Genomic DNA, 27,748 nt, shown 5'->3' with positions numbered 1-27,748 from the left:
GCTTTGGATGAGATATGGAGAAGGTGGAAGTTATTGTATGCTGCAAAGCTCACCTACTGAATAGGTGTGGTTTTGCTGTATAAGTAAATTTGCTCTCTGCGACTTGGAGTTCTGAATGTAACCCCAGCTCCCAATCCGGTCTAGCGATCTAGTCTGTAATTTTGCTTGCAGGATAGACAGGAAGATAAAAGGATTAAAACTGTCAGAGATAAGGAAAAAATACATACAGTTCTGTGTGACCACCACAATATTCAAGAGCTGAAATTAAATAACAAATGATCTAGTGGGAAAGATGCACCACAGCTGCCAGTGAAATCTTATTGACTCCAATCATAAGCTTCTTCAAAAAGTGATTTTACACAGTGTTGCAAGTCAGAATACAAATATCTCTGAATTAGGAAAAGTCTGATTAACAGGCTCTGGCTCTGAAAGAGAACACTTGGATGTCTGAATTATAAAAGGAATATTGTTTCATGTACAGGCCTAGAACAAAATCAAGAAGTTCATCTAGGAATCTGCTCATACCACATTTCCACAACTAAACACACATTGGGAGAAAGCACTAGTCAATCAATTTCTTTCTACAGTACCTTGGCATTCAGAAAATCCCATGGGGACATCTATGTCATCTTTGGTGCAGTTACAGAGACAAAAATTTCACTGGTTTAGGAACAGGAAATGAGTAGGCAACTTGTTACCACTACAGGATTTTCTTGTCAGCCAGAAAAAATGCAAACTGATCAGTCAATCAAGTATCAAAGAGAAGACTGGATTTTAATCCATTTGCAGGGTAAGGTTATCATCTAGTAAAACCAGCACTGTTTACTTCTTCAGTGAACCTTTGTGTATACAAAAGACAAAACCTTTGGGTTTGATTACAAAAATGAAGCACAGAAAAATTTAAATAAAAACCTTAACGTCTAAAGTACATGTTTCATACATGTGCAACCATTTGGTGTTCCTTATTACTACAAGAAAGCAATTTATGAAAAGTGCTGATGAAAAAAAATCAGCTCAACGAAAAACCCCAAAACACCTCCAAAGAAGAAGAACCACACTTAAAAAGTGTCCATAAGCTCACTGTAAGAGAGATCATTCTTTATTTAAGTACCTAAGCATGAACACTTACTTTCCTTTACTTCATTCAGAGCTCTTTTACAGCTAAGGCCCCAGTTCTACAGTCAATAGAGTGTAGGCACAGAAATTCCATTCCATCTGCTGTTTGCAGGACCAGAAAAGTCCTATGAGTGTTCCAAAGTCCAGTAATGTCAGTGGGGAATTTTTCTACTTCCTTGGATGCGCTCAGAAAGGGCATGTGAGGTCAGCAGGCTGCACTCCTTGTTGTGTCAGAAATTCCACTGAGGCAGTGCAGTATCAGTCTCCACATAATTACATACATCTTCTTCCTGAAACTGAGGTCAGTCACATTAATCGTAATTTCATGAGAAAAATGACTTTTGGAGTTGAACTAGCTCTGTAAAACAGAAATAAAATACATACTATACATTGGTCATGGTAATGTTTAACACTACCCTAAACAGACTGTTTAGTTTTTAAATTTTTCTGTTCCTAGAGCTGGATTTGTTTATAAATGACTTAAAAATGCCTGACAACACTCTTATGTTTCAGTATTGATTCTTCTGTTCTACATCAAAAGCAGTAAGAAATAATAAGCTACTCAGGTTCACCTGAGGCAATGGACTTGGGTAGATATTTTAGAAATAGAGATGGATTTGTACCTATAATCAACTAAATGTTTGTCTCCAATTTAAAAAAAAATAACAGTGAATCACATTAACACATGGTGCCAAATTTAAAACAGACATAACAGGGAAATGTTAAAATTTCAGACATAACACGGAAACTTTTGACATGGGCTACTAGAAAATATAATGAAAGCAAAATCCTAAATAAAACAAACCCTAAATAAACTAATTTTTTCCAAGGATTTTTTTCCCTCTCACATTTGCTATCTGATAATAGTAGTAAAATAAATAAATAAATAGAAGAACATGATCCACAAACATTTCTATCAAGAATTTCAGATCAATCTCGACTCAATGATACAATCCAAAAAGATTGGAATACAGTCATCATTTGCTAGATGGAGATTTGCAGCTTCACAAATCACACTGTATCATCAGCACTGAGAATGTCAGTCTCTGTTTTCTGCTGGGGTTGGCTCTTCCTTTAATAAAACATTTAACTGCTTCTGTGCACATGAAAGGAAAAGTTCCAAACTATGCAGATTTCTCTGACGGACAACTTCATCAAGCTGTTGAAATAAAAGAAAAAAAAAAAAAAAGATTCATTAACTTTAAGAAAACCTGAAAATAAATGCCAGGGTTTGTCAGCAAAAAACCAACCACATTAAACAACAAAAAGTCAACAACTAAAGAACCTAAGTAATTTCAATGTGTATCATTTAATAACAACTTTTCAATGGATTATTTGATTTTCTCCAAAATAAAATGTACACAAGGCTAAAAGTAACTTTAAAGCTGTGAAATTCCACATAATCTATTTGAGAATGCTAAACAGCATAACTGCCATGCTAGGTAAATCCCCATGGAAATTACAGCTGTTGCTTTTATAGAAACACTGCTTTGGGTTTAAAGTGATCACTACATATGACGGCACATTCAAAATTTCAAAGCCTACTTGTAATTTAAATGGCAGCATATTAAAGTTGTTCCCAGAGGAAAAATTCAACATACTTGCTATTTACTTTGCTTGTTCCTACATTTTATCCCCTAATGTCAAGCAATGTGAACTATATATATATATATAAATATATCTTTGCTGTATAGACAATCTTCCCCACCAAAAAAGATAAGAACACCATAGCAAGATTTGGCAGGGTTTATCACATAAAGGACAAAAATATGGTTTACTGAAAAGCATTTGAATTTTTTAAACATTAATTAATGAATAAAATGCACTGCAAAATTCCTTCCATTTGAATGTTGAAGTTCAGACGTCAAACAAATATTATCACAACTGAGAGATGTTTTCAATCTGACTGTCCTTTAATCAGCCCAAATTCATCTAAATACTCATATAATGACAACAGAGGGTGAGACTGAAAAGTAGTGGTACAAGGTTAATATGGCATAAAAATTATGTCCCTCAAGGGAAAGGAAGTAATGGAATTTTGAAGAAGTCAGCACTTCTGCCAGATTATTGTGCACAGGTTCACATGCAATGGAAAATTGAAGGTTTTTCAAGAAAGTGTATCCTGACTCTTACATTTCGGACTCACAGCTTTAATTACAGCTTTCAACAAAAACTGATCTGTTTATCAATCAGCAGTCCAGTTAATTGCCCTCGCAGTCACTTGAATGCCTATTTTTTTTAATAACAGATAGCCTTTTTAAAAAACATCAACACAGAATGCAAGGCAAGGATAGTGACAGCTTCTCACTTCACTTTGCAAATGCTCTCAGGAAAAAGCTGCAGCACTGTGATTTAATACACAAAGGGAAACATTTTTATGACCCTGTGCTTTTCTGCTCCACAAGTTCCTCTAATTTATGCAAAACTGGGTAGTTAGAATATTCTGGCAATTTGTTTCAACAGACATGAATGCATCAAATCCAGCCACCAGCAGAAAACACAAGTATTTTCCAAACACCACACAATCATAAAACTCTCCTTCAGTAATAGAAGCACAGAATCACAGGATGGTTTGGGTTGGAAAGGACTTCAAAGATTATCCAGCTCCAATCCCCCGCCATGGGCAGGGGCAGCTCCCACTGGACCAGGTTGCTCAGAGCCCCATCCCACCTGGTCCGCCTGTGTTTCTGCTTCTGCTGCTCAAAATTCTGCATCTCTCTCCAAAAGCAGGCATGAGGGCTCCATACACAGCCTGAGGAGAACCTGGCCCGCTGATTTACAGCAGATTTTAAAGCAGATCTACTTCAAATAAATGTAAAAAAAAGTCTGTTCTTCATATATTCAACTAACAGCTGCTACTGACAAAAAAATGGAAGAAACAGCGAACTAATCTCTAAAGAAGCTGTATCTGGAAGAGTGTGGAACAATGGAACAAAAAAACCCCCACTCTGTTGTGCTGGCACATTTTCTCTGATTTGAAAAGTATCTTGCCTCCTCTGTATCTTCTGGACCAAAATATTTTGCTTGGGGAAGCTTGCAGATATGTTTTTGTGCTTGTGATCCAAATTTCTTCGGGGAATGAATGGACAGATACAGCACAGTTCACATAATATCATTTATTGCATGTTAAGGAGGAACATGAGATACCTCTTTCTCTAATTAATATAATTCTCACATGAGGTCATCAGATTCTCTTGCTTCTGGCAGGTAAATCAGTTGGAGAAGCTCAGCATGAAACTGAATTTTGGTGGTTTCCTTTTATTGCATGTTATATCATTATACTCCTAGACAATTCTTTATTGAGCTTTGACCATGAGCCTTGGCTAAACTCTCCATTTTCTTTCCATGCAGCCTTTCCTTGCGAATTCTGCTTTAAAGGGACCAGAGTAGCTCACCAGATGTGTGTTCTGATATGCTGCTGTTCAATTTCTTTACCAAGGCTGCAATCACAAATTGTATAGGATTAAATTTATTTCACCAAGTACTAAAGTAAATGTTTAATGTGTGTAGTGATTTGCTGCAGCATGAACAAACCAGAATTTCTTCAGGCTTGAGCAAGATTTTAAAAGTCTCAAAGGAATTAAGTACACATTTGAGGAGCCTTTGTTGAACTCAAGTGGTTAGTTGGTAGTTTCCATTTCTGCATAAGAAAAGTTTATTGCTTGTTAAACATTTATGTAAATGCAATAACATAACACTTGAGAATTCAGTTCCCCCTTGTTTGCTCAGTTTATGAATATGCATTGCCTTGAGCAGGGCATTCTAAAAATCTTCAAGGCTACAGTAAATGACAAAACAAACCAGAAAGACGTGGGATCTTCCCATAACACAAAAAGAGAAGTAATGATGCTGTCTTTGAAAATGGTACATTTGAATGTATTCAAAAGGAGAACATGCTTGTTAATGGGAAAATTGGCTTGGCTGGGAAATAGAAACAAATGAAGCTTTGTTATATAATATATTGTTTAATGAACTGTTAGCAATGGACACAGCCTTCTTGAAGACTGCCTCCACATTGCTGTGCTCCTGCTTGCATAATGTACCACAAAATGGGAAAATTTATAAGATATTTTAAATCTCACTTTTCCTAACAGTCTTTCTGTGTTTTTAGGTCCTGCTCCGTTCATGGAATGACCTCATGATTTAAACAAACATAAACAGACATCTGGCAAATTCAAATGCGACTTTTATGCAAATGTAATTGGTATAAATAACATATTTGGGCTGGAGCATTCACACAACCAAACCAAACCAATTGTTCTGATTCTATGCATCAAGCTGGTTCAGATCTGCCAAGAAAGGGCATTTTCCTACACCATACTGTCACTGTTGTCATTGTTCATAGTTCATAGTTCAAAGTTCCAAACTATTTAGACTGTGTCTAGTTGATGGAGCTTTAATTTGCTCAAAGCTTTAATGTTCCAGAACTTCATCGTTTTAAGTTACACAACAGTATATTTTAATTCTGTACAGATTTTTTTTTCCCTTAAGAACCAGAGGTTGTCTCTCTAGGCACTAGTATGGATCCTGCTGAGAAAGTGGATATATGGGATTTGGAAAAAAAAAAAAAACACTCCTTGAATTCCACTCCTTAAATTCCCACTATCCTTCAGACATTTCATTTACCAAAAATGACCAGAGTCTTGCAGGACCATCCAACACACTCAGTGCTGTTTGTTCCCCTCTCTTTAAAGCCTCAGTCCACTTCTCAGATCTAAGAGCATTTCCACAGTGCTTCTGGCCAAAGGTGCCTGGAGAGACACCCTCAGATGTGGGTCTCACCCCAGTCACATCCACAGCCAGGATGATGTGCCCTGGGGCCATGCAAGGCACGACCTGAAGGCACAAACCCCAGCAGAACTCCTGAGCAGATGCAAGAATTGGATATGAGAAATTGAAAAAAAAAGAGAAAAATAAAAGGCACTGTGTTACCACCAGGAGAATGCTTCTACCCCAGCCTGCTCTATTTCACTTTAAGCCAACCCATCCCCTGAAGTTCCTCTGCATCGCTTCAGCCACCCATAGCTCAAACCAAATCACAGGTAACAACCATTCTTAGCTCTACATTTTCCTAGATTTAGCTTACCTTTCAAATTCTCTGTGAACCGGGTAAAAAGTCTACATGAGTGATGCCTGAAGTAGAAATTTGTTTCTTACTCAAACAACTCAGCATGCACACCCTTCATCCCTTCCCCTACTTGCAAATAGGTTTGTTTCTATGGCACTCATCTTCCTCTATGAAATATTCACCAACTTTTTTAAACATTTCAAATTACTAGAGGAGAAACCCAGTCAGAACTCTATAAATAATTGCTGTATGTCAGAATAATACTCTCCCATTCTAGTAACTAACAAAATGGAACATGAAAAACATAATTTTAGGTTAAGCACTGAAACATATGAGATGAAATCCTGATCTCACCACAGTAAAGGTATATTTTATTATTAATCTCACTATGGCCTGAAGTTCACCCAGAAAAGTGAAGAAAACAAAATTAATGTTAAATTTGTCTCTTCAGTTTTCCTGCCTGTATAAATATGACTGTTTAAAAGTTTATTTTTCAAAATTATCTCTCAGATAACACAACTTCTCGATATCAAGTGTATTTTCAGCTGTAGAAATAGTAGCTACATTTATTCAAACACATATTGAAAAATTTACCTGTACTTCAAATGATAATTAGAGGATTAATGTATTCAGTAGCAGTAGCTCACTAAACTGGCTCTGTGATACTAACATGACTAAAAACTGCAATCTTCTTTTTATCATGAAATTCAACAAATACAATAACCAGAGATTAAAAAGAAGAACAAAGATGTCAAGGAAGAAAGCTTTTAATTGTACTTTTATTACTGGTGTTTTTGTAGTTGATCACACATAAAATAAATAAAAAATAATGCCATTATATTGTTATGAAGCAGAGAAATTTCCCTAAGATCATAAAATCAAAAATAAGTTTTTGAGTCCTGTATTTTTCCAGGAAAAATGTAAAGAAGTTCATAAAGAAATTATTCCAGCAGTGATATTTACACTTATGTTCATCCATACAGGAGGAAGGGGCAGTGGGGGAAGACTTAAAATCCTCAAAAGTATCCTTGTTACTCAAAGAAAATCCTGTTCATGCAAAGACAGAGAAATTTCAAATGGAAAATGAATGTTTTGGAGACTTGAAAACATAGAGATGGGTGTGTGAATAGAATGGGTTCTGAAGGTGGAATTAAGGGACTGATAATAAGGATTTTCATTTATTTAGTGTTTACAAGTAGCTGCTGGTTGGCTCCTGAATAGGATTAATCACCAAGGCATTTCTTTGAAGTTAAATATTTATTAACCACAGGTAATTATTCATAGACATCAGTCTGGCATAATTTCATCTTTTCCAAAGAACTTGCAGTATAAGCATTCTTATATATTTCCTGTCCCCTCTCTGATGAATGTTCAATAGAAAGGGGACATTTTGACACCAGAGGTAAAACAATTGATGCTTTGTTTAAATAATTGGTAAAATAGTTTGTCCTAGTTAATTTAGTCTTAATTTCTCTAGGTATTTTTATTGCTGATAAATTTACTAAAGCTTTGTCTGTTTGCTGTTTGCAAAAAAACTGATTTCCATTTGCTATTAGTCTGTATGGTTTTGTATTATATAACTTTACTAATTTAAAATTTTTTCTCTAAAAGAAAGAAAGTAGAAATTGAAGAATGATGACAGGCATACTTCAGATTGTGTTTTTTTATAATTTTGAGAATTATTATAGGACTAAACTAACAATTCCTATTATTACTTGAAAAGACTCTGGAATAATTTTTCATTTTATTCCATAGTTCTGACTTAGCACTGTTTGATCAGCACTTAGATGGATGTGTCCATGGAGAGCAGAACACCAGTTAAAAGTGCTGATGATGACAGATTGCTTTTCTAAATTTTTCTATACTAGAGGAACAAATTTAAATCCCTTTGAAATCAGTGGAATCAGGAATATACATTACTTAGTATAAAGCAGAAATTATAGTGATGCTTGATTTGTTCATGTATATAAACAATTTACTAAAAAATGTTGTCAGTGGCCCTTCCTCCTCTGTGCAGGGACTTGCTTGACAATGACAACAAGTTCAAAACACTCTGGGTTGCATCTGGAGCAGGGAATGCAGATGTAACACAACTTCTTGCTTGGAGTCAACCATTGATGTTGCAACTGAATTTGCCTTTAGGTATTTCTGCTTCTCCTAATCACCTGTACATCTGTACCTAAAAATAATTACCTGACAATAGGTAATTATTTTAAATTGATTTTGGCATCAGTCTGAGCTATAAATTACAGTTATGGTCTTTCTGAACAATGGTCTGAACTTCAGTTCTAAGTGAATAAATGGTTGCATTTTAAATATGTGATTCTTTCTAAATATTTTTAGAGACAAAGTATTTTTGGAAAAATAATGGCTTTTCATGTATGATCAAAACCTTAACTTTTGCAGGCTCTTGCTGGCCCAATGGATGGAGAAAAGCACTATTTCACCTTAGTGCTGAGATTCCACTGTACTGGACATTGGCCAACAAACACAGTCCAACAGACCCTTGCAGTGTAATTAAACACTCATCAGTGTCTTTTCACTTCTTGATTGGTCAATGCTCCTCTTTGAGGAAAATTCAAAGACAAAGGCTTAGCTTTGTACAATTTTTATGATATATAGACAGGTTTTGTTTGGGATTTTCTCCCCACCACAATTAACCCACTCCAGTGAATGAGCCTGACACAATCCTGAAAGGTTCTGAGGAAATTCAGAAATTCAGCCACATGCTAATATTTTCTAGTAAAACTATGGATTCAGAACTCTTTCTCGGTGCACTAACATGAACTTCTCCCCACAGATTGAACAGAAGGCTTTGAAAAAATTCCCTAGCACACTAAACAGACCGTATAGAAAAATTATTACCTTGAGGAACCTGCAAATCTGAGAGTTGGATGAGGAAACAATGAGCTACTTCCTCTCATTTCTATAATGGACGAGAAGGAAAACAGATCCATATGGTACATATGCGCAGCAGAGCTTATTTTAGAGTTAATCCCAGGACAGGACATTTTTGTCTGTCCACCTGTGAATTTCTACGATTGATAACACTTACTAAGTATATAAAAACAAGGTTCTTCATGGCTGTAATTTATACATTATCTCCTCCATATTAGAAAGTCATCAGTGTTCAAGAGAACCTCTAGGAAAGAGTGATGTTTAATAAATTATATTGCCATGTGAAAATGTTTGGGTTTTTCCTCCCTTTAAATAAATAATGCTGCACCTTCTAAACCTTAAGGATTTTATGCTTGGAATTTGATCATTAAAATAATACCATATGTTGGACACATCTTTAAAACAGATTTGCCTAGTTTGCTGAAGGTGGTGGGAAAACAGCCTGTCAAACCTCTCAGAATCTCCACTGTCTCCCAGCTGGACCCAGGAATGTAAGAAAATACTAACTTTTCTTCATATAAATACAAGAAAGAAATTTTCTTTCAATCAAGGAAATTAGATCAAGTGCAAAAAGAACTAAAAACCATTGTAGCATCTGCTCAGACTATTGTAGAAGGTAGGCATTTTCTACATGAATTAGAAAATAGGCATTTTCCAAGCCCACAAAAATAATAATGAACATTAATGTGCATTAGCATATGAGACATCTCTGCAGTGACCTATCTACTTAACAGGTTAAAAACATGGGGTTTATTCTTTTCTAAAGATTATTTATTGACTATTGCCGTACACTAAAAAATGGAGCTACCATAATTGCTACTATAATTGCTGATTGGTCCAGCAATCTGATTGTTGTGGTTTTAAGTCACATATTCAAGATTCTTAAAACAAACATACAGAAACACATGCCATCAGTGTCTCCAAAATCTCTGACTGACAAATACTTGATATTTGGCCCTGGCAGATGCCTACACAGTTTCTGAAACACAATGGATTACGGTCTCCACAGGGCAGGCACGAGCAGCAGGCTAACCACAATGTGGCCAAATTCATCAGATCACTTCCTCTGATATGAAAAAAGAGAACTAGAGCTTTACAACAACACCTAAATAAAGGATTTATAAGTGACTCAGACTGATTTCTATCCAGGCTTGTCAGAGCTTGAGCGCTCACAGAGTGTAGAAGTCCTTAATAGTTTTCTCCTAATCTCCAACTGTTTTAAGTAACCAAATCAGTCTTGGGCACTATCACATCCTGATTTAATACAGCTACAAATGACTTGGCAGAGATTACACAGGGCTTCCGAGGAGCTTCATAAACCCAAATTGCCACCTTTGCAGGAAAATGCCTGAAGACTAGCAGCCTGTGCTTCCTGAAAAGCCCTGAGTGCAGGGCTGGGTGATAGATCTGCTATCAAAGATCTGTTTCATTTGTCAGAATGCAAACATGTTCCAAATTAATCCACAGTAACCACGCTTGGTTAAAAGCAGCAACTATCTTCCTACACATAAAAATTTCTATTGTTATCCAGCCAAATAAAAAAATGTTATCTGATGGGCTCATGTTGAGTCATGCTCACAGAATTGCCTTACAGTACCCAGATGATATCTACAGAACTGGATTAATTAAGCCTAACTGAAAAGCAAACAGCAAACACAGGCATTAATCAGAACAATACTTTTTGTTACTGTGAATATGTATTTTGCATTATCTATTAATAAGTAGGTAAAATAGACATAATCATTGCATCATAAGTGTTTGCAGTGTACACAAATTGGAAAAAAATAGCCTAATAATGTGCATGACTGTGAAACCACAGTTGTATGACTGCTACTCCATTGCCATGGGTGCTTTCTAAACATCTCTATCTAATGTGACCCTTCATGAACAGAAGGCTCAGCAGGAGCAAAACTTCCTTGCCTCTAAGAAGGGTAACAGGTGGTGGATAACACACATGGCAGAGAATCACTGCTTTAGGCTGGGAGGTGAAAAAACTGTGTTATGTGGAAAGCTGAAGCTACAAATAACTTATTGAGTCAGGCTGTAATTAATCTGCCTACATATCAAGGAGACTGCAGTTGCATCATGATTATCTGAAGGTTCCTGTGAAATTGTGACACTATCTGCCACAGCCTCTAAAGCAAAGTGTCCCCTAACAACACACTGGAGTTTGGTAAATAGCAGCAGAAGAAGAAAAATCTCACCTCTTGGTTTTGAGGATCACTTGATTTAACAGCCAGGGTTCCATTTTAATGAAACTTTAAGATGTGACCAGATGAAACAGGACATTCTAAAAGTCATGGGCAAAGGTGATATCACATGAAATACAGGTATCTTTCTAAAATTACCATTGTAAGCTACAGATGATGGATTCACATGAAGAAATTAAATGAGGAAAAACAACCTGAAGCAAATCTGTGATAAATATAGCATTAAATCTGTGGCAATATAAATGCATTAGGATAAGCAATTATACATTAAGGTTCAGGGAATACAAAATCAATGTCCTACTATTCAGACAGAAATTTTTGAGCCCGCATTTATTACTGGACTTCTTCAGTATTGAGAAGATTGAACACAATGTTTTTTACTGACAGTAACATTTTACTGGAAAACTCAGTTTGGAGTTTGAAGCCAAGCTACTGCAGCAAAATTCAGGGCAGCTGCTGGCAAAACAGCTCATAAAGCTGCAGCTGCAGCACTGTCATCAAAGGCAAGCCCTCCTTGTTTCAAAACACACTCAGACTGAGTACCCAGGCTATCAGCACGTCAGCACTTACAACACAACAGGCAGGACATTCTAAAAAGGAGGGAGAAATAACCAGCAGGACACAACAACAATCTGCAGGTTTTCTGCTCCATGCTGCTCCAAATCCTTCCTGCAGCTGCCAGCCAGTGCAGACTCCTCGACAGCAGGGATAGAGTGCATTGCTCAAAGCAGTTCCCTTTGGGCAGCTGCCTGGCTGTTCTGCTGCTTTTCCAGATGCACATTTGTGTCGAGGCTTTGCTGAGAAATTACACCCAGAACATACAATTGCTGTAGGTGAGATGGCCACAATACAAAGCAACACTCCATTTTCAGAAGGCTTCAAACCCTGTTTTATTATAGCATGCATGCTTTTTATACATTCCTACAAAACTCCTAAGATTACTCATTGGTCAGGAAAGACCAACAAAGTGCTTATTGGAATAGACAGTTGCAGGTTTCTCTTATTTATCCTTCTTTCTTTCCTGGTTTCTATGTCAATGACCTTGGTAGAAAATTCTTTCAGGGGTAAACGTGGATCCTCTTATCAAACTTCTCTCTAGCTCACAGAAGTTGCTGTAAAACCTCTTCTACACACAACCACAAACAGAACAGCAGTTTTTCACATCAGCAATACCATGTTTCACATTAGTAAAATTAAAAAAAAAAAAACAAAAAAACAGAAGAAACTGTTGCTTAGCAGGGTGAGGCGGGGGGAAAGATTAAGGGAGAGAAAAATATACTTGTCCAAATTATATGAGTCAGTAGCCTGCAGCCAAAGCAGAAAAATAACATATATACTTATAACTATAATTCATTGAAGCATCTTGCTGAATTTCTAACACACAGGTAAATATCTGAATGCAAAAAAGTAAACAGGAAACCACATCCCTTTGCTTCGCCTATCCAATCTTGCTATTGCTGTAGGTAAGAAAATTTATTTCTTTACACATTTCTCTAGCTTCACAGACAACTCAATTAAATCTCAAAGTTTGCTACCACTGGCTTTGCTGCAGGAATCTAATCGCAGGAAATAATTATAGGAAAGATTCATCAAAACACATATGGTAAGGCCAACTTGCCCATTTACTTTTTAAAAATCTGAGTTCCGTAGAAGGATAAAAACAGCAAAAGACATAACTAGAAAAAAAGAGCAAAGAAGCTGCAAAATTTGGGGTAAAAATACTCGAAATTTTCCTGCATATGACCAACTACGAAAAGTCTCAAATAATTCTCCAGCTAAAAGAGTAAGCAGATAAAACTATTGAGGTTTAAGTATCTCCCTCCACATAAAAGGACTAGGGTGTAAATGAGAAGCAGCACAAAAACCCCAAACAAACCCTGAACTGTGAATATTCCTTAGCTGTAGGAAAACACATCTTAAAACAGAATAAACCATCCTTAAACACAAAGTTATCTACTCATTTTAATTGTGCAGTGAACAAGAGAAAAAAGTAATTTGCCCTCAAAACTTGACAGCCAAGACAATCTGCCAAATAATGTGAATTTGTGGTGGTTCTGCAAGGACTCTGGGCTTATCCTATCCTGGTACATGGACAGAGAAATTCCACAGAGCACCTCGTTAAAATTACTGTGATTTCTGGATCTTTGCAACACAAACACAGAGACCACAAAACTGCTCCTGCATGTCATGGAAACAATGGGGAAAAGGGGCTTCTGTCTTCTGTCCTTGTCTCTCTGGGCCTCAATTCCAGTGTAATTAAAATGGTATCACAAAAATCTAGGGATGGAAGAGACAGTGACCCAACTTCTGATCTCTGCACCGGGAACTCATAATAAAATCAATCAGGGTGGAACAATTGCCTCTTCTCTTTTGCAGTGTGACAGCCTTGCAGGTGCATGCCAAAAACCCTTTGCTGAGCACGGCCATCATTAACTCTCTGAAACTCTTTAGGATCCCCTTGGTGCTAAAAGAATGGTACAGCAGGGACTTGGAAAAAGCCAAGAAGTTGACCTATGACTAAGAAAATAAAACTGCAGATGATATTCTTAGCTTTAGTTAATCCAAGTGATCATATTGAAATGATTAAACTTTCCATCTAGTACAAAGCAATGTAAAAAAATTACACCAACTTAAAGATCATATTTATAACTGCTGTTATGTTACAAAAATACCAAGTTGTACATTCTCACAAATTCTGAATCAAGAAATGACAGTGAAAAACAAATACAGTTACAAGCATATGGCTGAATTTGAAAGACAAAGACAGCAAATAATTAAGGTTTTATTTTCACAGGAATGACAAAAAAATCCCCAAAGTCCTCCTCCTCCTCCTCAAAACATTCACTTAGTCTAATAGAATATTAAATGTTTAAGCTTCAAAATTCAGCTGACCTAACTTTCTCACTAGGATGGCAAGATATTTATGTTCATTTGCACACACGGATGCACAGATTTTTCTGGGGTTTGTTGTTCTTGTTCTTTTTTTTTCTTTAAATTACCTACCCTTAGTTAATCAAAATGTCTCTTGAAAATGCCCCTGGACAAGAGTTACAAGTTGCACTAAAAATGGTTAATCCCACACACACCTAATCAAGAACTTTGAATTTTTTTCTCTACTCAATAGCAAAACATACTTTGAGAAAGCCATAGAGAACACAAAACAAACATCTGATCTTCAAACAGATGATCTAGTTACAATTCTCACATTTCCAGAGGCACACCATGAAACTCTAACACTGAGGGATGATCAGGAGTAACACAGGAGAGCCTCACTTGCAGGGGGGCAGAGGTGTGTAAGGATGCTTTGCTTCCTCCTGTCACACACAGCCTTCCTGATGGACAACAGAGACTTTTGGGAGCCTCCTGTGCTTTCTTATCAAATATTTGCAGAACAGAGGGACCCTGGGTGTCAGATCTTGCTTTTCTCTGGACCTCAGGTGGTGCCCAATCACCTGATGATGAGAAAACCATACCACTGACAGACAGATCTGGGTGATATTAGCACAGTGCACACTGCAAGTCTTTATTCCTCCACTCCACATCCACAGAGCCAGATGAATAACTGTGTGTTTGCAGAGCAAATCCAAAGTTACTCCTAAAGCAATTAAGATGATACACATTGGATTAAAAACACAATACATCTCAATCACAAGAGTAGCTTTGAAATAGTGGAGTGTCCAGTCATCTCCTTTCTGAACATCATAATTCATCCTGTTATTTTTTTCCCTTTTTGGCTTTGATAGCACAATATTTTCTCAGTAATAACACCACTCAATTTCAGTTTCAGCTGGAATCTCGCCTGACTAAAGAGTACAGTCATAATCTCAGCCTTTGTAGATTAATACACTGTGGCACAAAAGGATATATGAAACAGTTTTAACTTAAGAAAAGAATTTCAAACTCTGGCAATTTTACACTGAAGTAATTGCAGAAAACCCTACAATAGGCTATGTATGTAGTTTCAACTAAATCGCTTTCATCAGCATAAATGATCACTCAAAGAGTTTGGAAATTATAATTTTGGTTATTTAACAATTTTCTTTGTATTTCAATGAAACTAAGTGGCATAGAATTGTATTTTTCCCCCTTTCCATTTGTTAAAACCAGAGCACTGTGATTTCCAGGAAAACAAACATTTTCTTGAATGCATTATGTTTTGCTATTGAAAGGTGGCAGAAAAATGCCAAAATATCCTCTGAAGAAAAATGCCTGATAGGATCAATCAACAGAAGTACTGCATTCCTCCACAGAAGACGACTATAACTTCCTTTTAATATCAATTGATAGAAATACTACATTCCTCCACAGGAGACTATAATTTCCTTTTAATATTTGGAAACAATAATTTCAAAGCTTATAGAGACCTAAAAGTTCAGGAAGAAATGCCAGGCTCACCTCTGTATCCCCTGCAGATACATCACACTGCTCCAGGATCCTCATCCACAGAGGAGAAAAGGAGAGCCAGGTGCACCAAACTCATCTTACACTACAACATCCCATAAATCCCTGCCTTAATCCTTGGGATTTATGCTGCTCTTTGAGCTGGGTAAAGGAGCAGTGTGAAAACGCTCCTAAAACATCAATGTAAATGTTTCTTTAATCCTATTAAAGCCACAAAACAGGCCCAGCTGAAGGAGCAGGGAACTGAGCTGAGGAACTCTCAGTGACCCCATCTCCAGAGGACTCTCTATTTGCACTGACCTGTTGGTCACAAGTTCAGATGTCCTGACACCAGGTGGATTCAGGACATCACCGTGGGGACCCCTGGGACACACTGGATGGGGGTGATCTCTGCAGTAACACAAAATTTTGCACTGGTACCTTGCGGCAGCGAAGTTATTAAAATAGCTGATGCACAAACACAAGATAGGACTAAATATTTTTGAATTCTTGTTGCTTTACACAGAAATTTATGTTCCCCAAACACAACACTGAATTCCCAAATGAATTCAGCCCAAAATGATACAACTTCATTGCTTTTCTTTAAAAGTCAGAAGAAGGGGGAAAAGTTGAAAGGAAAACACTCAAGGTGACACCACACTTTAAAAACTGGGAAACTGGTCTGTTAAAATGTGTTGGTGGTAACGTTTAGGGTTTGGACTCCCATTAATGGGGCCCCAGGGAAAATATAAACACTCTTTCTGAAATTAAATCTTGAGTTTGCCCACCGCAGTCTTGTTTTCAGCTTCAGCTGCTGGCACGTCAGCCTGCAATTGAGGCCTTGCATCAAATGCCAAGCCAAACATTCAGCAACAAGAATGGTAATGACACCCTATTTTGTTCTAAGGCACATTAAAATATAGCAAGTATTATAAAAAAAAAAAAGGCAAAAAAATCACTCATTTGAGATTAATAACATTAAAGAAACTGATTTTCGTAACCTCTCTCACTTGCACTTGTCTTCAAATAATAAACCTTCAGAAGAAAGCTGTGCTTGACTCCTGAAATCAAACACACTTGCAAAACAGTAACACATATCACAGTTCTGATAATAACTGCCTAAGGGCATAAGCTTTACCGACAAGAGCTCAAAACTAAATTCCCTGGTTTTGATGCATGATTTTGCAAGTGACTTAACAGGAATGGATCAATAATTGGAAGCCACTAATTTCTAGCATAAATTCCTATCCACAGAGATATGACATGCTAATATAAGAACTCTGTCACTGGAACACCTTCTACCAGCATCTCTTTAAGTTATCCCTTGTATTCCCAAATTATTTTCCTAAACACTGTGTTCGAGGTGAGATTGTGTTGCTCCAGCTACTAGTTTTTCACTCTCTCTCTCTCTCCCAAATCTCCAGCCTTCTGCAATCTCTCCATGTAGATGGATCTGGAGTAAGGGATGCAATATAAAGTACAGCCTCTGTTCCAGGTAAGGGATTGGGATCTCTTTCCTGAGAGGGGAATAGTCAGCCCTGCCCATCCTAATCCCAGGATCTGATGTCTCATGATGCATAGGAACTATCCCCAATGTGGGAAAAATTGCAGTCTGGATCTACAAGGGATATATGGAGCTTCTAATATAAACACTGCTCTAAGACACTCAATCCCTGATGTGAATCTGGGTTGAAAACTGATCTGACTCAGAAAGCAGATTGTACCCATGACTCAGACCAGGGATTAACAATAATTTACCTGTCATGTGTAGGGAATTTGAAAAAGCTGCCAATTTACCAAGGAGACAGAGGAAAGGGTGCACCAGGAATTGGTACAGGGACTTGTTCCTCCACTAACACACAATGTTAACTTGAATAATATAAGATACAACATACTCTAGCCTGGTACCCAATAAATGAAGTGATCTCCAAGCTTTACCTTTAAAATCAGCCCCTCAGTGTGAATAACAAAGTGAGACCAAGCACATGTCAATTCTTGGCTTAACCAACAGCATTGTGTAGAAACCCTGCACTGTTATTTGCAGGCTGAATGGATTTCTTTAATCAGAGGGTGGTGGGACACTGGAGCAGGCTGCCCAGAGAATTTGTGGATGCTCCATGCCTGGAAGTGTTCAGGGCAGGGCTGGATGGTACCCTGGGTCAGTCAGAGGTGTCCCTGCCCATGGTGGGGGGGTTGGAGCCCAACATGACCTTTCAGGTCCAAACCAAACCAAACCAAACCAAGCCATTGTGAATCCATGATTCAGGTCTGAAAGCAGCACATTTGTGTGTTTGATGTACTACCCCTGGAATAAGGAATTAGAAAGAGGGCAGATCCTTATGATAGTTCTAACCTAGAGCCAAAAATGGTTGCAGCAGACACATTTAAACCATGCAAACACATCAGTCCTCAACAGGAATCACATCAGCACTCCTGCTGGAACCATAAAGTCAACCATAAATTTAAAAAAACTGAATATTAGATGTAATAACCTGAAGTAACTGCAATAGCAGTCTAGTTACTGAAGTCAATGTAGTACTATATGGGAACAGTTCTTTTCTGTTCAAGACATTTGCAAGTAATTTAGAGGCCTTCCAAAGCAATAGTTTCACAATCACATGGAGTACTTTTCTGAAAGGCAGGTATAGGGGTTTCTTATTTCCATTCATCATCATGTCAGTTGTGTAACTATCTACTTTATTAGAAATAAAATAATTGAGCAAATTTACTTAATAGAAAATAAATACTGCATGTGCACAGTTGAAAAAAAATTAGGCAATTTAAGTAAAGCAAAAGCGGCAATTTCTAATCCAAATGAGATTAGCACCCAAAGAATCTGAGTTCTTGGGTTTAAAGCTACATTAGGATTCACTTTTCAAGAGGAGATTTTGTGGAGTTGCAATGGTTACTGCCAGTAGATGTATCACAAAAGGAGTTAGCATCATGCATGGAAGCACAGAGAGGAAAGCAAAGGTGCAGTCAACAACAGAAGGTTTAAGGACTTCTCATCTAAATAGAGATGTTACCCATAAAATTAAAGTCTAGAAAGCATCCAATTAAATAATTTCAGGAAAGACAAAATATAGATAACCAGTAGTTGAAGTCTGTGTCAATTCTCAGTTGGACAGGAAGCTAAACTGCTGTTTAAAACACTTTTTAATTTTAAAAATTTGCTGTGATTGCAGTTAGGACAATAAGCATGAGGATTGGTGTATGGGTAAAATGAAAATGGGTCCAGCCTCCTGACACTTTCTCAGTGGCAGAAACATCAATTACATATACAGATTTTTCTACAACAATAAAGTCACCTTTGAGAGTAAGAAATTAAAAATCAATAGCAAGAAAAAACATGGGTTTTTTTTCTGTTTGATAAGAGGGGCCAATAAGCCACAGTTATTTCCAATTAAACTGATGTTTGAAGGTGTTTTATGGTAGTAATATTGTTTTCAAATCCATTTTTACAATCACAGTCAGTTTCAGCCACCAGACAGACATCTTATTTCTCTTCTGCTGTACTGACCTTCCTCCTTAGTTTGATCTAATTCTTACACTACAAAAAGGGTTATAAATTACAAGGTCCTTACAATGACTACATGACCTCTATGACAACTAAAGCATTTATGCCAATATTGTAAAGAACTAAAACCTTATTTCAACTGCAGCATTTGAAATGTAAAGGGAGAACTTTTAGTCAGGTTTGTTTAAGAAAAACTTTAGAAAATTGACGATTTTCTGTGATGGTTCTGATGGATGAATCACAGAGTAACTATGCTGATGTGCACACATCTTCTCATAAGGTCAAATTTCAGGAGTGAATTACTGACAATTCCTCAGACAATTTGAAAACCCAAATGAATTTGCAGCAGCCTCTCCTCCACAAGGCGGATAAATCTAATTAAACTTGAGTATCATGTATTCTTTTTCAATCTTTACCTTAAATAACTAAACATAAGATATTAGTTTTCATCATAAAATCTTCTCTTAAAATATCAAAGAATGAGGAAATTGCACAGAAAATACTTCACATTTTAAGGAAAAAAAAATCTACATAGATAACAGGGGTTATAGCAATTTTAAAATAGATCATCTTCCACAATCTGTATTGGAAAAGGTGCTTTCACAATAGATTTACATAGGCTTTGCTGCTAAATGAAAAAATCAAACGTAAAACCCCCAAGAAGTTCTAAAAGTGCATTCATAATAAATCAGATCTGTATGATTATATTTAATTATGACACATAGCAGGTGCCACTCGAAAAACCCCTAAAATGGGATTTTTTACCATAACCAACCCCAAAAGTCAGTGTATCAGTTAGAAGCCTACTCAAAAGATGGAAATAAAGGTTTACTTGTTTCTTTCACACAAAACAAGCATACAAAATACACTCCATAAACACAGTATGCTATTAGAAATAACCCTGAAAAATAAGGATAACCATGGAGGAAATCAGCAGTTTTAATCTGAATTACAGTCAGATTATGTCAGATATGTCCTGCTGTCTTGGATATAACTTCATCACTATTTTTGTTCCCTTCAAAAGCATTGTGACTACACTGCATCTCTGCACTGAATGAAATGCACAATTCCCCTTTCAAGGCGTAAATACTTGTTGCACTGCAGAATAATCCCACTGAAAGTGGGGAAAGGTATGACTTGCTCTTGCCTGGAATAAACTGACCTTCTATAAAGGTGCTTTATCATGGTAAAACAGTATTTTCCAAATATTCCAAGTCTTTTTCAGAAAAGAGCAAAAACAACTCTGGTTCTTCTGGTTATGTGGCAAAGAGCCAAGCTGCCTGTCCTGGCACATCCCACACATCCCTGGGATGAGCCTGGAATTCCGTTTTCTAAAAAGCACCTGTATTATTACCAAACTGAAGGGGTAATTCCTCTATGCAAAAACAGAAGAGAAACTTGCTGGATTTTAATTTTTTTTTTTGCTTTCCTGGGAGACATGGCTTATATCATCTTGCCAGTGATTCTTAAATATAAATACTGTGGTTGAAATAGGCCCTTATTTTCTGTAGTGTCAGAAGTAATTATCTATTAAACACAAAACCCCCAAAAGTATATCTTTGGCTATTCTCAATTCTGCAGTATTTTGGTAAACATTAGTCACAGGAATGTTTAGCTCTGTTTTCTTCTAAAGGTTATGAGGCACAGCTGCACAAATCATATGGGAGCATACAGTAGTACAGAGAGTTTTGTTATACTGGTGACATCTCTGCTCTCACAATCCGACCCTTAAATCAGGATGGGAGTGCATTTATGGCAAGTGTCTGACCTTCAGGGAAACAGGGGCTGCATTAAAAACAGATCTGTCATTCCAGTGATTACTCAAGCCCCAACACGCAGTTTTTTCCTGACAGGCCAAAATATGTCCTTTAAAGCCAGCAAGAGCTGTGTACAATTAGCAGACAAAAGGTGACTGATTAATGTCCTCAGCTTTGCTGTCACAAAACAAGCAGCAGATTTTCCTGAGGGGAGATGGATGTCAGTGTAAATAGGAAAAATTAAAATTTGCTTGTTGGCTAGCTAATCACCTCATGAAGTGAATCTTTGTGATTTAGAGAAGTTCTTTAAATAACCTATTCAGCACAAGATTTGTTTGGTAGAAAACTTTTCCTCTTGTAACTTACTCTCTCCTTTGTATACCAACTTCAAAAATTATTTTTATCTCTATACAGCTAATGGTCACAAAAATTAATTAGGCAAAATAATCTAGATCACTTTTTTGACTGCTAAAAATACATAATAAATAAATAAATAAACTATACTGAATTATTATTTTTAAGTATTCAATTGGAGTGAATAGGCAGTAAAGTACTGAACCATGACATTTATAAACACCTTGCAACCTGCACCAACCTGAATATTATAACAGAATACTTCTGTAAACCTCTGTTCTACAAGACTTCCTAACATTTGTGTGATTTTAGAAATAACAAGGCTTAGTTTTTAACAAAAGGTTTTGTTGAAAGTTTTAACATTTGCAGATTATGTTCAAGAGCCCAGAACATTGTCCAAGTATGAAAAAATAAGAAGCAGAGCAGAGAATTTCCTCACCTTTCTAACAACAAATAATTGGATACAGATCTCAGTTTGAAGTACAATAATGATCAATCAATTGCCTTGATCATCAGAATTTTTATGAGACACCTGAAAATATAAAGCTCCACCAGAGTTCTCTGGGTGACATTCTGGTCTGTATAGATGTCCCCTGACAAACAGAAATGCTTGCTTAATTCAGTATTACTTACATAGCTTTCAATATTTTAATTCAGTTATTAGAAAAGAAAATGTATCAAGTTAGTTTGTGTCTTTTACTTCCTATCTGCAAATTAATTTTAAAAAATCTCAGCCAGTCATATAAAATTTAAATATATTTCAGGAATTGTCTTCATAGAACAGCAGGAGTTACAGAAAACTGCACAATATCTGTAGGTTCACAGTATAAACACAAAGAAAAGGCCAACACATAGCCTCAAAATAATATTAAGAAGCAAGGAAATTAATATACTGCAATAGTGATATTATTCTATTCAGATATTGCTTAGCTGCTATTTTACTATTTATTTTCCAGGTTATTTTCAGTTCAGAGAGGAAGCATTACTCTCTGAAGTCAGCTGGCTTGGCTTCTCTCAGACCCATGGATTCTGAAAATTCACCTTAGTACCTTAAAGCAATTCTTGTCTTTCCATCTCCCTGGGCCATCAGGTGCAGGCAGCACCTCCTTCACATCCTGGACCAGGGAGAGGAGACAAAATGCAACCAGAGGATGAGGGAAAAGCTGTGATCTGTGATTCCCTTTGCACAGGGAATTATCACACTTCTCCTTTGCTCACATATCTGCAATGCTTGCAGCACACCTCCAAAATTTCAGTCAACCTTGGAACCGCAAACAACAAATGTGAAATTTCCTTGGAGCTCTTACAAATTGCAATTTGGGGAAAAGCTTTGTTTATATCCACTTACTTCAGCATCAGCCAATGAATCAAATTGTTTAGTAAATGGGCCAAAGCCCCATGTGAAGTCTATAAAAAGCGGAGCAGGGATAGACCCAGCCTGTCTTTTTACTCCTAACAGAGCAGCATGTGCCCATTAATCAGAATTTAACCAAAAATACTGCAGAAGCAATGCAGTTGTATAGGTCAGGGAAGGGCACTGTTATGCTTCTGTTTTGTAGCCCAGGGATCAGAGTTTGGGAGCTCTAATCCTAAACCAGAATTTACAAGGCATTAGGCTCTACTCCTTGCTCTGATGCCCAGGTAACAAACACAAACATGGATGTACACACCTACACTTGAGAGCCTATATATGTACAGACATGTACATTTATTCCACCACATCAGCAAGATGTTTGAGCAAAATAAAACTATTAATCCTTTAAAAATTCTAGTGCTTTTTTTATACTGAACGCTTGTGGAGATATTTCCTTATACAAGGCAGTTCAACTCTGGTGTTTTTTAAAGGATTAATAGCTAACAATTAATGCAAAAAGCTGGCAAACACTTCCTGCATGAATGGCAAACACTAAGGCAGAGCCTGAGGGGCTGGAATGTGCCAATTAGTGCCAATTGGGGCAATTAATGTGCTGGGGCTCCTCACAGGGCTGGGTGCTTCCAGAGCACTCAGGTGATCAGAAACCACAATGCAGAGCCAGAGGTTACAGCATGGTGAACATCAGGCAACACAAGACAGTACTGATAAATAAGTCTGTGAATCTTGAGCTTACATCAAAACAGATGGACTTTGGATACTCAAGGACAAGTGCTTCTTTACTCAATTCTAACCAAACTGAAAGATTTTGCTTCCCTCTACATCTGTGTCTCAGACAGAGCTCTATGGCACATGATATACATTGAATCCAAACAAAAAATAACATTTATTTGTATGACAGAAGTGAAAGCAGTGGCTTGCCTCTTAGCCCCACTCAGTGCTGTCCTGGATTGCCAAGCAAATTTTATTCTATTTGCCATCTGGACGGCAGCTGTCTTCTGCCCACTTAATGGGCAGTTTTCCTTATCTCTTCCACAACCACTCCTCCCTTTGGGGAGACATCTACTGATAAGGGGCCATTGAATGTCACTGATTGACTGATAAGAATTACAGAATCCCATTGGGAGATGCCCCACCCAGAGGGAGGAGCCAAGCATTCCTACCTGGATATGATCTGGAGATTCTGGAACACCAGCACATCTTCTCCACTGGATTTCCCAGAGGAACAGCTGCTACCTCTTCCACTTCCAAAGACTACACCATTCTACAGGATCCCTGCTCCAACAGAACCACACCTGACACTGCAGGAGTTCTGCAGCCACATTTCCAATGGGACTGCTACCAACACCCTGACCAACAGGGTGTCAGGTTGTGTTCTGACTGTCAGTGTTGTTTTGTATTATTGTTTATTTTATCTTTTTATTTTCTCCCCTAATAAAGAACTGTTATTCCTGCTCCCATTTTTTCCTGAGAGCCCCTTAATTTAAAATTTATAACAATTCAGAGAGAGGGAGTTTACATTTTCCATTTCAGGGGAGGCTCCTGCCTTCCTTAGCAGACACCTGTCTTTCCAAACCAAGAAAAGAGCCTTTTTATCTGTGTGCTACCCTTCACCTCTGTCCCCTCACTCATTGTTTTGCCTTCTTGATATTTTTTGCAGATGAAGGCAAAGCAAGACTACACAGTCAAATATGCCTTCAGGCAATTAATAAAGATAACTTTCTGGACATAGTGTGCACGGACCTTTGCTGGGGAAAATAATTCTGCCTAACATGCATTTGAATTTGACTCAGGTGGATTCTTCAAGATGTTACAGAAGTTGAAATAAATCTCTACAAGTTTGGTAGCTATGAAAAATGTCTTTGAACAGACAGGACAGCCTGACTCCAGTTTAGTTTTGATGCCTGCTTTGGAATGGTGGTGGCTATGAGATAATCATGACATAACAAACAGTTAAATTCCCGATTGAAATTTCCTTCACATCTTACATATCCCCATTCTTAAGGTGTTAGCTATGGCAACAATAAAAAAAATTCTACTATAAAAATTTTCATTTATTATAGAACAGATGAAATAAAACTAAGACTGCAGTATATAATTAGAACTGCTGCCAACATAGTGCAATATATCTGTAAAAACCTGAGTTCATATGCCATAATTACAATGCATGCCATATCTTCCTTTATTGTATGAAAATACCTGTTTCAATCGATTTTTTTTTTCCTTTTTTTCTCTCTTTGTTTTAGCTTTAGTGTTCTTTGTTTTGAAGGTGGAAAGACATGCCAACAAATTCTCCCCTAGCTTTGGTGACTTTTTTGGCTTCAATACAGAGGAAGTTATATTTATTCTTGTCAGCATTTTAGCATGATGCTATTGTTGCTTTTTGTTAAGCAACTTTCTCCTAATTCAAATAATCCCCTGCTAACCAGGTACAAATACTGCTGTGCCAATGGTTTGGAGGGTTCTACAAGCAGATTTTTAAAACAATCATGACACAGAGTGCCCACTACCTTTGCAAGTCTGTACCTGGGACGCCCCTGTCAATCATAAAAACCCAGAAAATCTCTCCAAATCCTAGACAAGGCACTTTCCCTGAGTTCTTTCCAGGAATTCCTTACATAAGCTGCTACCTCTTAGCACAGTCCATAAAGTATATTTATATTCTTACAGGTGTATGAGTTTTGACCATTTCCTCTGCCTCCTATGCAATTATATAAAAGCTATTATGTTACATGATTTGGAGTTAAACAAGTCTTTCATTTCCAACCTGAATATAGGCAATCTTTATAAATCTTATGCCAGAAAAATCTAGTTCTCCTTATGCATGATTTTTTAAAAAATTAATGCATATGTGTCAACTGATCAGAAAGAGAAAAAGGTTGGCTGAAAAATTTGAATATGCTCTGTGAAATGAATTTATGCTCTACCAGATAAACCAAAGATTTTGTTTCTTTGAAGGTGATATTTTCATATATATCTGCACTGGAGGCCTTACTGACCCATTCATTTTTGACACTTATGATAAGTAAGTTATTTTAATAGTAGACCTACTTTCACCTTCCCCACAGCTTATCCTTCATAAATAATTGACTTCAGATATGCTCAAACATCCTTATGGATCATGTTTTGCACTGGATTCTGTTTAAATTGTCTTTCCAAATCAAACAAATCCTGCTAAAAGGAAATGTCTCCACACACAGCATAATGGAAGGAACTCACCCAACTGCAATCCTAACTACCAGCAGAGTGAAACTTCTGAAGGTAAATCCTATTACCCATAGTATTATTTAACCTATAAAAGCAGGGAATATAGAAGCAGAGGCCAATCTCATTATTTCTACTTCCTTCTCAGGACAACATTCCCCATTAGATTCAAGCTGAGTGATTTTGTTTATTGAGAATACTGAAATCTGAGCTCAGGCTGCTACTGCCCTATGAAAGAGGTTTTTAAAAATTATTTTTTGCTTATGTTTTTATAAAGAGCTTCAAAGGGGAGAAGTGTGTTATTTTTTTCTCCTCCTACTGAGAGCAAATCAAAGTCCCTTGAGCTACATTTTACTGTTTATACACAAGCATTAAACTGCCAGGATATAGAATGAATAGAACATCTGAAAACAACTTTCAGAACATTGCAACATTTCATAACAAGACCAATGCACTGACTATAAATCACACTTAATAGAATACTAGTACATTTTCAGGTTCTCATATAATATGGGTTGAGAGGAAAAAATTAATGGCCTTTGTGTGCATAAAAACTGCACAATAAAGTTCATTTGTGAGCATAAAATAACACCTGTTATTTGTACTGAAATGTTTTCTATGATCTGAGCTCAGATCACAATTTAAATCTGATAGACAGCATTTATGCCCCATCTTAATGGTACTTTATGTAATAAGAAATGCTATAAATTTTAACTGAACCATTAATGTCTGCTTTTCAGCTTGTGATGGACTTAAAAGTCTGCAAATATATATGAAGGTATCATAATAACAAATTGTTTGAAAAAATGAGTGCAAGATCTGAAAACCTAACTCCTGATTCTGTTTTCCTGTGAATTTCAAGAGAGTTCTGAGGTTTAGCAAACTTCATCAATTTATCAGTTCATGATGAAACCTATTATCCACTGGTAACTCACCCTCTTCTGCTCTTTCATGTATTCCATCAGTTCCTCTGTTGTCCTTTTTACTGCTTCTTCAATTGCCTTTTCACTTCGTTTCTGCTCCTCCAGTAATGCTTCCTTGACAAGCTCCTTTCCAAAAGAAAAGCATGTAAGTGTACATGAAAAAAATAAAAGTCACAAATGTGATAAAAGATCATCTCTTTTCCTCCTGCTAAATTTTTATTGCCTCTGCATTCATTTCCCAGTTATAGCTATCCTACATGTATTTATCAAAATCGATAAATTCAGTACTAAAGAGTAAATAAAAGAGAGGGGGAAAAAAAGAGAGAAATAATCACTTTAAAGCTATATTAATAGAAACACAATATTCCCTGGAAGCAGAAAATAATAAAGCAATTCAGGTTTTACCTTCCATCAGGAGCAGGGTTGGCAGGGATTTACCAGTTGTTGTTATTAGGTCAACAACAAGTCATCTGGAAGAGCCCTACAAGATCATCTGCTCCAGCTGCCTGAGCCCTTCAGGGCTGCCCAAGAATTAAATTATTAAGGGATTCTCCAGAAGCCATTTGTCAGTAGAGAAAGCCAGGAACCACTCCTTAAAACATCCCTGTCACCTGCAGTATTTGGTTAAGGAAACAAATTGCTGGGCTAAAGTCACAAAACTGTCCCAAAACTGAAGTCCCAAAGCTTCCCAAAGCCACTCATGGAATAAGCATCGACATTATTAATCCAAGTGTTCTGTTCCCAAGATTCAGGAGAACAAAATGACAAGACACAGATCCCTATAAATCCCGAAAATGTAACATTTTCAGAAAGCAAAAAAAAAGCACCCAGTAAAAGTAATCTCATGATCTTAAATGATTTTTCAGGGAGATCAAGAGGAAGATGGAGAGTGCCTCAGAAATCAGGGAGAAATTGGCAATTCCTATGCATTTGTTCTGGACATTCCAAA

General features: G+C 37.0%; 1 protein-coding gene across 2 annotated transcripts in view; it reads right to left on the bottom strand.

The window, feature by feature from the left end:
* Positions 1 to 1,077: 1,077 nt before the first annotated feature.
* Positions 1,078 to 27,748, bottom strand: part of CCDC91 (coiled-coil domain containing 91) — a 112,257-nt gene continuing 85,586 nt past the window's right edge. For both annotated transcript variants that reach the window (XM_063153979.1, XM_063153981.1), the window contains exons 12-13: positions 26,812 to 26,925; positions 1,078 to 2,275 (exon numbers count right to left, since the gene is read on the bottom strand). In XM_063153979.1, coding sequence (XP_063010049.1) covers positions 2,156 to 2,275; positions 26,812 to 26,925 — 234 coding nt within the window. In that variant the 3' untranslated portion in view covers positions 1,078 to 2,155. The remainder of the gene's footprint in view (positions 2,276 to 26,811; positions 26,926 to 27,748) is intronic.

The sequence above is a fragment of the Melospiza melodia genome, chromosome 4 (genome assembly GCF_035770615.1).
Source record: "Melospiza melodia melodia isolate bMelMel2 chromosome 4, bMelMel2.pri, whole genome shotgun sequence".
NCBI lineage: Eukaryota > Metazoa > Chordata > Aves > Passeriformes > Passerellidae > Melospiza > Melospiza melodia.
This window is presented reverse-complemented; position numbering and strand designations above follow the sequence as displayed.